At 48.8% G+C, this 14,285-nt stretch overlaps 1 protein-coding gene across 1 annotated transcript in view; it reads left to right on the top strand.

The window, feature by feature from the left end:
- ABCA1 (ATP binding cassette subfamily A member 1) overlaps nucleotides 1–14,285 on the top strand; it is a 185,655-nt gene that overhangs the window by 132,557 nt on the left and 38,813 nt on the right. Inside the window, exons 26-29 of the mRNA XM_085641305.1 lie at nucleotides 131–179; nucleotides 7,717–7,830; nucleotides 8,008–8,156; nucleotides 9,374–9,498. Of these exons, the coding sequence (XP_085497431.1) occupies nucleotides 131–179; nucleotides 7,717–7,830; nucleotides 8,008–8,156; nucleotides 9,374–9,498 (437 nt within the window). The remainder of the gene's footprint in view (nucleotides 1–130; nucleotides 180–7,716; nucleotides 7,831–8,007; nucleotides 8,157–9,373; nucleotides 9,499–14,285) is intronic.

Consider the following 14,285-nt stretch of genomic DNA (forward strand, 5'->3'; position numbering starts at 1 on the left):
CTGAGTGTTGGGTGGATGAATTTATATGGGAGAAGGCTAAAATTATTTCATGGTATAGGCAGGAGGCATGGTTTGTTCTACATTCCAGTTTTTGTACATGTTCTCATGGAAATTCTTCTTCCGCTTTCAGATATTTCTCAAAGTAGCTAACGACACTGGAGTGGATGCTGAGACCTCAGGTAAGGGTACCTACTGTTTTGACCGATTGATGCATTTACCGGTCACAGGCATTTGGATGTGTAGATAACCAGCCTTACAAACTCTAAGAGAAATCAGGCTTGAAACTAATGATCACTCTAAAGAGATCACCTTCTGCATGTCAGTTGCTCAGATTCAGGTGTGCAAGGATCCGTTAGGGCTGGAGGAAATGTAAATGACGCTGATGTAATTTCTGCAATTTCAGGAACTTCACGTTTTACTTGAAATTTCCAAAATTACACCACGTTGAATAATTACGCTGCAGTTCAGGCAAAATTAGAGCAGAGGAGCGCAGGAATTATCCAAACCACCCAACACGGGCAGCTGTTTGTGGCAATTCAGTTTGTGCTATTTTTTTTTGGCGCCAAATGCGTTTCATGGCAAAACTGACACAAGTATGCATTTTGTCCTAAAATATAGCACTACTGACAAATTTGAATTTCGGGATAATGCGTGAAATTTCGCCCAATTTTCCCAAAATTTCACATTATTACACAGATGAAAATTGCACAAATTACACACAGCCCTGGTATCACTGCCGTGTAACATGAAGACATAGCATGTTATTTCCTCAATTTTTTCTCTACATTTATTCTCCTCCCTATCTTTGAACAATCCAGATTTGCTATCAAATACCACATTAGCACAGGGGATTCCATCATGCAATTTATTTTCTACATATAACTGTTGCATTTTTTGTCATGGTCAGCCCATACTGTTTGGCGGTATAAGATGCAAGTTACTCATATACTTAATAAGGACCCGTTAATGTGATCTGCTGTATCAAAATGACTGCAAAGCAGTCCTTATCATTTACACAAAGCAACAACAGTTACTAAAATGAGTGTTCGAGGCATATGAGCTGCAGATTGTACACTTAGCATAGATCGCCATCTGGTGTTGGGCCCGGATGTTTGCAGTTTGTTTTTGTTCTTTGGACAGTCTTTGGAAGTCACGAGTTCGGTGACTCCTCCTTCGGTCCGTACTGCGCATGGGCTTCGGCTCCATCCTCAGATTGTTTTTTTCCGCCATCGGGCTCGGATGTGATACTTCGTGCTCCGGCTTCGAACTTCTACGGTTCCAGCCTCGACGGAAAATCCTCGTTTCTTCGAGTTTCTTCATCATCATCTTCATCTCTCGAAGCGGCACTTTTCTCCATCCCGTACATCGGCACCGGCCTTCGGGCCCTCCTCGACTCCGGTCCCGGCCGATGGAAAGGACTCCGTTCAAAAAGTGCCCAAAATGTGGGTCTAAATTTCCCCACACCGACCTCCATCAGGTGTGTAACCTTTGCCTCTCTCCAGAACACGAGGCCAGAGACTGCCCCGCCTGTAAGTCTTTTCGATCAAAGAAGACCATCCGGGATCGAAGAGCTCGACGCACCATGGCGCACTCATCGTCCGCAGCTCCACCGGACATCTTCGGAGACGGCGCCGAAGCTTCGGGGCAACTACACACCGAGCAGGAGGACGACGTCGTCAGCGCTTCCGAGGCCGACGACTCCGACGTGGAGGACATCACACCGGCGCAGCGGGTCGTGAGTACTGTACCCCCTCCCACCCCCGCGCCCAAAACCAAAGAGACTCAGGTTACACTCTCGCCTGCAGGCCTGGGTAAAACCAAGCACAAAGCTTCTATCACCCCACCTTCGGGCCCGGTGTCGAAGCCTCCAAAGTCTCACGGCAGCTCGGGCTCGAGCCAGCCGACGCCTGGTGCCGAAAAACAGCATCCGGCACCGAAGAAAGTAATACCCAGCTCGACTCCGAAACCACCGGTGCCGAAGCCTGGACTCTCGGTGCCGACCAAACACAAACACAAATCTGTCGGCACCGACGCTCCGGCGCCGAAAACTCCTTCGACGCCGAAAGAACCGGAGGTCCCAAAAAAGCATGGCGCACAGAAACCATCGAAGCCCTCGGCTCCAAAATCATCGGCGCCAGCGGACGATTCGGCGCCACTGGCTCTGTTTACACCAGACCCTTTGCAAAAGACTCTATCTAAAGATCCAAAGACTGGGCTATTGACTTTAGTTGTCAAAAAAAGACGCCTTGACACTCCGGCTCCTCCTCCACCACCCAAACGGAAGGACTCTGCTACTTCTCCCCTCAGAGTGCCCTCCCCACTACCTCCTCCTCTGCCTCCTCCGCCTCCTCCACCCCCTCCCCCTCCCAGGTCTCCGCCACCTTTACCTCATTACTCCCCGACCCCGTCCCCAGATCCGGATGACGGGGACCCGGATTATGACCCGGCGGACGCCCCAATGGACCCCACTCTACCGGGGACCCCAGACCCATGGGAAGACTACCACAACCCTGACATACCTGATATGCCTCAGGACGACCTATACCCATCCAGGCCGTCTCCCCCAGAGGACTCCTTAGGGTTTCATCACTTAGTGCAGAGAGCAGCACACTACCATGGGGTGGACATGCACAGCGAACCAGTGGAAGACGACTTCCTACTGGACACATTTGACATTCAGGACAAATCCACGTCTATTTTGCCCATGCTTAAGGGTGTCACCAAGCATGCTGCAGAGGTGTTCAAAGACCCTGTCAGGTCCAGGGTACTGAACCCTAGAATAGAGAAAAAGTACAAGGCGGCACCCACAGACCCTGCATACATTAAGGGCCCTGCTCCCTTAGATTCCCTAGTTGTCTCCACAGCTAGAAAGCGGGCTAACTCCCAGTCCTCAGGAGAAGCCCCACCGCCAGACAAGGAATCAAAACTTTTAGACGCGTCTGGCAAGCGCACCGCCTCCCAAGCTGCAAACATGTAGCGCATTGCAAATACACAAGCACTACTTGCGCGCTATGACAGAGCACACTATGACGAACTTGAGGCTCTTATGCAGCACCTTCCCGAAAAACACAAGCGCAAGGCTCATGACCTGATACAGGAGGGTAAACTAATTACAAACACCTCCATTAAGTGTGCCCTCGATGCAGCCGACACTGCTTCTAGAGCCATAAATACCAGTGTCCTGCTTCGTCGCCATGCCTGGCTCAGGATCTCAGGGTTCAAGCCTGAAGTCCAGGCGTCCATACTCAATCACCCTTTTGACCAACAAACTCTCTTTGGGCCAAAGGTAGACGAAGCGTTGGAAAAGATGAAAAAGGACACAGACACAGCAAAGTCTATGGGGGCACTCCAAACACAAGCCTCTAAACGTTCCTTTCGACACTCATCCTTTCGTGGCACAGGCAGAGGCTTCTCCACCGATAGTGCCTCTACCTCCTACAAGTCCCCTCCTCAAAATACCTTTTCAAAGGGCAATCAAAAGGGTGGTTACAGAGGCAACAACAATAAGGGCAGGGGCAAAACTAACACCACCCGTTCTGCCACCCCACCCGCACAATGACTTCCCTCCGCTCCCCCCAGACCATCCCACTCCGGTCGGGGGCAGGCTACAAAACTTTATCCACGCATGGGAGTCCATAACATCGGACAAATGGGTGACCCAAATCATTCGGTCAGGGTACTGTCTCGAGCTAACATCTACCCCACCCAATATCCCACCAAGGCACCGTCCAATGTCTCAAGAACATTCCACACTGCTCAAACAGGAGGTACTCTCCCTCCTCCAAAAACACGCTATAGAGCAGGTCCCCGTCAATCAACAAAATCTAGGGGTCTACTCCCTATATTTCTTAATACCAAAGAAAGACGGGACACTCAGGCCCATTCTGGACCTCCGGCCTCTAAATGCCTACATACATTCAGACCATTTCCACATGGTCACCCTACAACAAGTCCTCCCGCTCCTCTGTCAGGGAGACTTTCTCACTACCTTGGATCTGAAAGACGCATACTTTCACATTCCAATACACCCCTCTCACAGGAAGTACCTCAGGTTCGTGGTGGACGGGCAGCATTACCAATTCACGGTTCTCCCCTTCGGGGTCACCACCGCACCACGGGTGTTTACCAAATGCCTAGCGGTAGTAGCAGCACACCTCAGACGTCAACATATTCACGTCTTCCCTTACTTAGACGACTGGCTCATAAAAGCCGCGTCCTACCACCAATGTGTGCAACATACAAACAGCACCATTCAACTGCTCCACCGGCTAGGCTTCACGGTGAACTACCAAAAGTCCCACCTCATACCATCTCACACAAAGCAATATCTCGGGGCCACTATAGACACCTCCAAGGGTATTGCCTATCCAAACTCAGCCAGAATCACAAGCATTCAAGCCTTACGCAAAACATTCCTTCCTCAACACTCTCTTCCAGCAAGAGTGTTTATGAAGCTCATAGGAATGATGGCGTCTTGCATTTTCATAGTGCCCCATGCAAAACTCCACATGCGTCCACTTCAAGAGTGCCTAGCACAACAGTGGAACCAGGCCCAGGGTCAGCTGACGGATCTGGTGTTGGTGGACGGCCGCACACATCACTCTCTGCAGTGGTGGAACACCACAAACCTTTCCAAAGGGCGGCCATTCCTGGACCCGGTTCCTCAGGTGATTCTAACAGCGGACGCATCGCTCTCCGGCTGGGGAGCGCACCTCCTACACCTCACAATGCAAGGTCTATGGACGCCACAGCAAAAATCGCTCCACATCAACCATCTGGAGCTCTTGGCGATCTTTCTAGCCCTAAAATCTTTCCAAAAACAGATTTCGGGCAAAGCAGTCCTCATTCGCACAGACAACATGACTGCAATGTATTATATCCAAAAACAGGGGGGGACACACTCTCCCCAGCTCTCCCGCTTAGCCCAGAGCATATGGAGATGGGCAATTCCCCAAAACATCTTTCTCCTGGCACAGCACGTTCCAGGCGTACAAAACACCATGGCAGATCTGCTCAGCAGACAAACGCAACAACTACACGAATGGGAACTGCATCCACAAGTTCTTCACCCATTCTTCCAACAGTGGGGGCATCCTCAGATAGACCTCTTCGCCACCCACGAAAACAAAAAATGCCCAAGCTTCGCCGCCAGATACCCACACCCATTGTCCAAGGGCAATGCGATATGGATGAACTGGTCAGGCAGATTTGCATACGCCTTTCCACCTCTCCCACTAATTCCATTAGTGGTAAGGAAGCTACAACAACACTCCCTCACACTCATTCTAGTAGCTCCGACGTGGGCCAGGCAGCCGTGGTACACCACACTGCTACAACTATCAGTGGTACCACATCAAAAACTGCACCTATCCCCATGCCTCCTAACCCAGAACCATGGAGAAATCAGGCACCCGGACCCAGCTCAGCTCAACCTTGCGATCTGGCTCCTGAAATCTTAGAATTTAGATACCTTAACCTTCCCCCTGATTGCATGAACATCATCATGGAAGCCAGACGTCCTACCACTAGAGCATGCTATGCCGCAAAGTGGAAAAGATTTGTAATTTACTGCCGTAACAATACAATCAACCCTTTAGATGCATCCATACAGCACATCATATGCTATCTGCTCCATCTTCACAGGTGTAACCTGGCATATTCATCCATACGCCTACACCTAGCAGCGATCGCTGCTTATCTACAAAACAGACAGCATTTATCACTGTTCAGAGTGCCCGCTATTAAAGCCTTTATGGAAGGCCTTAAACGAGTAATTCCTCCCAGGGCACCACCTTCCCCTGTTTGGAATCTAAATTTAGTTCTTACACGGCTAATGGGTCCGCCCTTCGAACCAATGCATAAATGTGAGCTACAGTTTCTCACCTGGAAAACAGCTTTTCTCGTAGCTATCACTTCCCTTAGAAGGGTTGGTGAAATACAAGCGTTCACTATACAGGAACCCTTCCTACAAATACATCACAGCAAGGTCATACTTCGCACAAATCCGAAGTTTCTGCCCAAGGTCATTTCCCCCTTCCATCTCAATCAATCGGTGGAATTACCTGTCTTTTTCTCGCAACCTCAATCTGTTGCAGAAAGGGCTTTACACACACTTGATGTTAAGAGGGCTTTGCTGTATTACATACAAAGAACGCAACCTTTCAGGAAGACAAAACAATTGTTCGTCTCCTTCTCTCCACCACATAAAGGCAACCCCATCTCTAAATCAGGGATAGCTAGGTGGATTGTAAAATGCATACAAATTTGCTATCAAAAGGCAAAAAGAACATTATCTGTTCCGCCTAAAGCCCACTCTACAAGAAAGTTAGGGGCTTCTATGGCTTTTCTAGGGAACATACCCTTAGATGACATCTGCAAAGCAGCCACATGGTCAACACCGCACACCTTCACAAAACATTACTGTGTAGATGTGCATTCCAAGCAGCAAGCTAGGGTGGGCCAGGCTGTACTAAAGACACTTTTTCAAACCACTGCAACGGATACCAGTGGTCGCCGCTAAGGTTGGGTACTGCTATATAATCTATGCTAAGTGTACAATCTGCAGCTCATATGCCTCGAACGGAATATGCTACTTACCAGTATGCATCTGTTCTTGGCATGTAGAGCTGCAGAGTTGTACACGCCCACCCGCCTCCCCGGCTACCTGTATCCGTTCCAGTACATCTTATTTAGATACAACACACATGGGTTTCTCACTGTTATTACTACGCTCCATCATTTCCCTGTTGGCGAAAAACAATCTGAGGATGGAGCCGAAGCCCATGCGCAGTACGGACCGAAGGAGGAGTCACCGAACTCGTGACTTCCAAAGACTGTCCAAAGATCAAAAACAAACTGCAAACATCCGGGCCCAACACCAGATGGCGATCTATGCTAAGTGTACAACTCTGCAGCTCTACATGCCAAGAACAGATGCATACTGGTAAGTAGCATATTCCTACCCTTGACTCTGGGTAGACAACGCCAAACCTAAGTGTGAGTGTACTGATTCAACATGGAGATCCCGTCCCACAGACAAAGAGTATGGCTCCCTACAGTGTGAATAAAGCACTTCATCCTCTCGGCCTTGAATGAGCAAGCTGAGACAAATATGTTAGGTACTCCCTAAATCTCTCACTTCCAGAGTCTGTTAGTGCAGATTTCGAGACCCATTATTGGACCCGTTTATTGTTCTCTTTTGTGCCCCATTGCACATTCATTCTCCCCCGCACATTGGATGTGGGTATTTAAACACGCTCCTCTGTCTGTTCCTCTTCTCACCTTTGTGTGTTAGAAGCTATGGTCATCGTATGGCTGGCTTTGCAAACTGCACACTGTGACATCTCTCTAGCTGGCACGATAACCTGCCTCCTCGTGCAGTAAAAGTTGGGATTTTAAGATTCCTCATTGCATCTGTAAAAAAGTTAGCATGTATACTGTCAGGTTTCTTGCAATATTTCATTAGAGTGTCGTGGTTTAAACACACTGTTCAGGACTATATTGCAAAATGCTTTATACGTCTTTATGAACTGAATATATAATTTCTTAATGATTTGAATATATTGCATTAGCTATGCATTTTCAGCCATCTGTAACATAATATGAATGTGTTAACTTGTTAGATACATTTGATGGGTTTCCTTAAAGTCATATGCATTATATTCAATCTGGCCAGGTTTCAGCAATCCTTCATAATTGTTTGTTATTTCAAACCAGATGGCACCTTGCCTGCCAAAAGGAGAAGATATGCATTTGGAGACCGGCAGAGCTGCCTTCGACCATTTACCGATGACGAGATTGTCGACCCCAATGATTCTGATATAGATCCAGGTAACTGTTTAGGGCTCCCTGTTATTTGAAAAGCATTTCTCTATTTTGCCTCTACCTTTTAACCTCCTAATATAACCATTACATATGTCTTCTTCCATGGACACGACCTGGACAAGAAAAGAAGTACGAGTTGCACTGGAGTTATATGCTCATAAAATTACCATCTTCTCTCTGCAGAATCCAGAGAAACAGATTTCCTCAGTGGTGTGGATGGCAAGGGCTCCTACCAGGTGAAGGGTTGGAAACTCATTCGTCAACAGTTTGTCGCACTGCTTTGGAAGCGTTTTCTGTACGCACGTCGAAGCCGCAAGGGATTTTTTGCACAGGTGAGATAAAGGTCTAGAGATGATCGGCATGATATGACAAAGATGCGGGCTTCTTTTCACCATGCTCTTTACTCTCTTCGGAAGGCAGACCTGAGCTGTATAAGGTTGGTAGAAAACATGTGTGTCGGGGTTACTTTTTGAAACATTCCCCTTCCACTGGCGAGAGCACCAAGAATCAGGATGGCTCTAGCTGACGAATATGCACAAGAACAGGCAGTATTTTTGGCCAGTACACAGCTTCTCATTCCTTAATAGTGACAACAAAAGTATTGATACACATTCGTCCAGATGGCTTGGACAAGTGTTTGTCAAACTGTGGGTTGCGAGACGATTTTTGGTGGGTTGTGAAAAGTCCAAGCAATAAAAAAACAGATGCCTTTAAATTCTGTATTTGACAGACGTCAAATGTCAGGTCAGACGTCTTCTGACAAATTACTGCTTATATTTTTAACATGGGGATTGGTGTTCTCACTTCGCCACTAAAAAAAGAAAAGTAAAGTGAAATATGTGACAATCTTGCTAGGGGGTATTGGGAGTATGAAAGGGAAGGTTGTCATTTTTTGTAACGCACAACAAACTGTTAAGACCTTTGAATGAACTGTACACAATCAGCAGCTAGGAAAGCAAAACTAAAGCATATTATTTTGTTATTCTGAAGCGTAAGGGAAACCAAGATTTTACTAGGATCAAAACAGTGATGCACACATTATAAATATTCACTGAAACCGAATTTACATACATTATTATTTGTATGCAACATAGATCTATCAGTTAACCTGTATTTCTGTACAAAGTTAGTGGCCATTTCAATGGTAAATGTGTTGTCTCTAAAAGACATTGCGTTACCACACAATGCTTCAGTTACATTAAAAAATCGCCCGCCTCATGCCCATTAAAGCTAGGTGGATCACAAAGGTTTGTTTCTAAAAAGTGGTTTGTAGTTCAAAAAAGTTTGTTTGGGAAGCACTGGTTTGCACAGTTTGGATCTCAAGTTCTCTTTTTGTAAATTCGGAGGTCTGCAATGTTAACAGTGCTGACTCCATTATCAAAAAATGCCTGTAACTTGAAATCTATTAGACTTAAGGTTTTTGCGCTTAATGCTTATTCTATCCGTTCTCCAGTATTGATTTGAAGTGGCACATAATGGTTTGGAGTGTATCTGGACATTCAAGTTGAAACCTGTTTGTTTTTCTTTCCTATTTTCCCTGTGTTTGCAGATTGTGTTGCCTGCTATATTCGTGCTCATTGCTCTCATGTTCAGTTTGATTGTACCTCCCTTCGGTAAATATCCCACCCTGGAACTTCAGCCTTGGATGTATGAAGAGCAGTACACCTTTATTAGGTAGGTGTCAATCACTCTGAATTGGTTAATGTTATAGGCTGGAAATAATAATCATTGATGAATCAGACACCACTGACAAGCATGTCTCATGAGAAAAGTGTGAGTGGTGCTTGACTTGATGCGGTACAGCACCGCAAGTCGATCCGAAACAGCAGCAATTTCAGGCATATCACTGACTACTTTGAAAAAGAGTTTTAATCTTATCTCGTAACATACCTGTGATTTAGAAACTATGTGTTCGAGGCATATGAGCTGCAGATTGTACACTTAGCATAGATCGCCATCTGGTGTTGGGCCCGGATGTTTGCAGTTTGTTTTTCTTCTTGGACAGTCTTTGGAAGTCACGAGTTTGGTGACTCCTCCTTCGGTCCGTACTGCGCATGGGCTTCGGCTCCATCCTCAGAATGTTTTTTTCCGCCATCGGGCTCGGATGTGATACTTCGTGCTCCGGCTTCGAACTTCTACGGTTCCAGCCTCGACGGAAAATCCTCGTATCTTCGAGTTTCTTCATCATCATCTTCATCTCTCGAAGCGGCACTTTTCTCCATCCCGTACATCGGCACCGGCCTTCGGGCCCTCCTCGACTCCGGTCCCGGCCGATGGAAAGGACTCCGTTCAAAAAGTGCCCAAAATGTGGGTCTAAATTTCCCCACACCGACCTCCATCAGGTGTGTAATCTTTGCCTCTCTCCAGAACACGAGGCCAGAGACTGCCCCGCCTGTAAGTCTTTTCGATCGAAGAAAACCATCCGGGATCGAAAAGCTCGACGCACCATGGCGCACTCATCGTCTGCAGCTCCACCGGACATCTTCGGAGACGGCGCCGAAGCTTCGGGGCAAACACACACCGAGCAGGAAGAAGACGTCGTCAGCGCTTCCGAAGCCGACGACTCCGACGTGGAGGACATCACACCGGCGCAGCGGGCCGTGAGTACTGTGCCCCCTCCCACCCCCGCGCCCAAAACCAAAGAGACTCAGGTTACTCCCTCGCCTGCCGGCCTGGGCAAAACCAAGACCAAAGCTTCGATCACCCCACCTTCGGGCTCGGTGTCGAAGCATCCAAAGTCTCACGGCAGCTCGGGATCGAGCCAGCCGACGCCCGGTGCCGAAAAACAGCATCCGGCACCGAAGAAAGCAATATCCAGCTCGACTCCGAAGCCACCGGTGCCGAAGCCTGGACTCTCGGTGCCGACCAAACACAAACATAAATCTGTCGGCACCGACGCTCCGACGCCGAAAACTCCTTCGACGCCGAAAAAACAGGAGGCCCCAAAAAAGCATGGCGCACACAAACCATCGAAGCCCTCGGCTCCGAAATCACCGGTGCCGACGGACGATTCGACGCCACTGGCTCTGTTTACACCAGACCCTCTACAAAAGACTCTGTCCAAAGATCCAAAGACTGGACTATTGACTTTAATTATCAAGAAAAGACGCCTTGATACTCCGGCTCCTCCTCCACCACCCAAAAGGAAGGACTCTGCTACTTCACCCCTCAGAGTGCCCTTCCCACTACCGCCTCCCCTACCTCCTCCACCACCTCCACCCCCTCCCCCTCCCAGGTCTCCGCCACCTCCACCTCACTACGATCCGGCCCCATCCCCAGATCCGGATGACGGGGACCCGGACAATTACCCGGCGGACGCCCCAGTGGATCCCACTCCACCAGGGACCCCAGACCCATGGGAGGATTACAATAACCCTGATATACCAGATATACCTCAGGACGACCTATACCCATCCAGGCCGTCTCCTCCAGAGGACTCCTTAGGGTTTCATCATTTAGTGCAGAGAGCAGCACACTATCATGGGGTGGACATGCACAGTGAACCAGTGGAAGAAGACTTCCTACTGGATACATTTGACATACAAGACAAATCTACTTCTATCTTACCCATGCTTAAGGGCGTCACCAAGCACGCTACAGAGGTGTTCAAAGACCCTGTCAGGGCCAGAGTACTGAACCCTAGAATAGAGAAGAAGTACAAAGCGGCACCCACAGACCCTGCATACATTAAGGGCCCTGCTCCCCTAGATTCCCTAGTTGTCTCCACAGCTAGAAAGCGGGCTAACTCCCAATCCTCAGGAGAAGCCCCACCGCCAGACAAGGAATCTAAACTTCTGGACGCGTCTGGTAAACGCACCGCCTCCCAAGCTGCAAACATGTGGCGCATTGCAAACACACAAGCACTGCTTGCGCGATATGACAGAGCACACTATGACGAACTAGAGGCTCTTATGCAGCACCTTCCAGAAAAACACAAGCGCAAGGCTCATGACCTGATACAGGAGGGTAAACTAATTACAAACACCTCCATTAAGTGTGCCCTCGATGCAGCCGACACTGCTTCTAGAGCCATAAATACAAGTGTCCTGCTTCGTCGCCATGCCTGGCTCAGGATCTCAGGGTTCAAGCCTGAAGTCCAGGCGTCCATACTCAATCACCCCTTTGACCAGCAAACTCTCTTTGGGCCAAAGGTAGACGAAGCGTTGGAAAAGATGAAAAAGGACACAGACACAGCAAAGTCTATGGGGGCACTCCAAACACAAGCCTCTAAACGTTCCTTTCGACGCTCGTCCTTTCGTGGCACAGGCAGAGGCTCCTCCACCGATAACGCCTCTACCTCCTACAAGTCCCCTCCTCAAAATACCTTTTCAAAGGGCAATCAAAGGGGCGGTTACAGAGGCAACAACAATAAGGGCAGGGGCAAAACCAACAACACCCGTTCTGCCACCCCACCCACACAATGACTCCCCTCCGCTCCCCCCAGACCATCCCACTCCGGTCGGGGGCAGACTACAAGACTTTATCCACACATGGGAGTCCATAACATCGGACAAATGGGTGACCCAAATCATTCGGTCAGGGTACTGTCTCGAACTAACATCTACCCCACCCAATATCCCACCAAGGCACCGTCCAATGTCTCAAGAACATTCCACACTGCTCAAACAAGAGGTACTCTCACTCCTCCAAAAACACGCTATAGAGCAGGTCCCCGTCAATCAACAAAATCTAGGGGTCTACTCCCTATATTTCTTAATACCAAAGAAAGACGGGACCCTCAGACCCATTCTCGACCTCCGGCCTCTAAATGCCTACATACATTCAGACCATTTTCACATGGTCACCCTACAGCAAGTCCTCCCACTCCTCTGCCAGGGAGACTTTCTCACAACCTTGGATCTGAAAGACGCATACTTTCACATTCCAATACACCCCTCTCACAGGAAATACCTCAGGTTCGTGGTGGACGGGCAACATTACCAATTCACGGTTCTCCCCTTCGGGGTCACCACCGCACCACGGGTGTTTACCAAATGCCTAGCAGTAGTAGCAGCACACCTCAGACGTCAACACATTCACGTCTTCCCTTACCTAGACGACTGGCTGATAAAAGCCGCGTCCTACAACCAATGTGTGCAACATACAAACAGCACCATCCAACTGCTCCACCAGCTAGGCTTCACGGTGAACTACCAAAAGTCCCACCTCATACCATCTCACACAAAGCAATATCTCGGGGCCACTATAGACACCTCCAAGGGTATTGCCTATCCAAACTCAGCCAGAATCACAAGCATTCAAGCCTTACGCAAAACATTCCTTCCTCAACACTCTCTTCCAGCAAGAGTGTTTATGAAGCTCATAGGAATGATGGCGTCTTGCATCTTCATAGTGCCCCATGCAAGACTCCACATGCGTCCACTTCAAGAGTGCCTAGCACAACAGTGGAACCAGGCCCAGGGTCAGCTGACGGATCTGGTGTTGGTGGACGGCCGCACACATCACTCTCTGCAGTGGTGGAACACCACAAACCTTTCCAAAGGGCGGCCGTTCCTGGACCCGGTTCCTCAGGTGATTCTAACAGCGGACGCATCGCTCTCCGGCTGGGGAGCGCACCTCCTACACCTCACCATGCAAGGTCTATGGACGCCACAGCAAAAATCGCTCCACATCAACCATCTGGAGCTCTTGGCGATCTTTCTAGCCCTAAAATCTTTCCAAAAACAGATTTCGGGCAAAGCAGTCCTCATTCGCACAGACAATATGACTGCGATGTATTATATACAAAAACAGGGGGGGACACACTCTCCCCAGCTCTCCCGCTTAGCCCAGAGCATATGGAGATGGGCAATTCCCCAAAACATCTTTCTCCTGGCACAGCACGTTCCAGGCGTACAAAACACCATGGCAGATCTGCTCAGCAGACAAACACAACAACTACACGAATGGGAACTGCATCCACAAGTTCTTCACCCATTCTTCCAACAGTGGGGGCATCCTCAGATAGACCTCTTCGCCACCCACGAAAACAAAAAATGCCCAAGCTTCGCCGCCAGATACCCACACCCATTGTCCAAGGGCAATGCGATATGGATGAACTGGTCAGGCAGATTTGCATACGCCTTTCCACCTCTCCCACTAATTCCATTAGTGGTCAGGAAGCTACAACAGCACTCCCTCACACTCATTCTGGTAGCTCCGACGTGGGCCAGGCAGCCGTGGTACACCACGCTACTACAACTGTCAGTGGTACCACATCAAAAACTGCATCTATCCCCATGCCTCCTAACCCAGAACCATGGAGAAATCAGGCACCCGGACCCAGCTCAGCTCAACCTGGCGATCTGGCTCCTGAAATCCTAGAATTCGGATACCTTAACGTTCCCCCTGATTGCATGAACATCATCATGGAAGCCAGACGTCCTACCACTAGAGCATGCTATGCCGCAAAGTGGAAAAGATTTGTAATTTACTGCCGTAACAATACAATCAACCCTCTA

Source organism: Triturus cristatus, chromosome 2_2 (genome assembly GCF_964204655.1).
Source record: "Triturus cristatus chromosome 2_2, aTriCri1.1, whole genome shotgun sequence".
Lineage (NCBI taxonomy): Eukaryota > Metazoa > Chordata > Amphibia > Caudata > Salamandridae > Triturus > Triturus cristatus.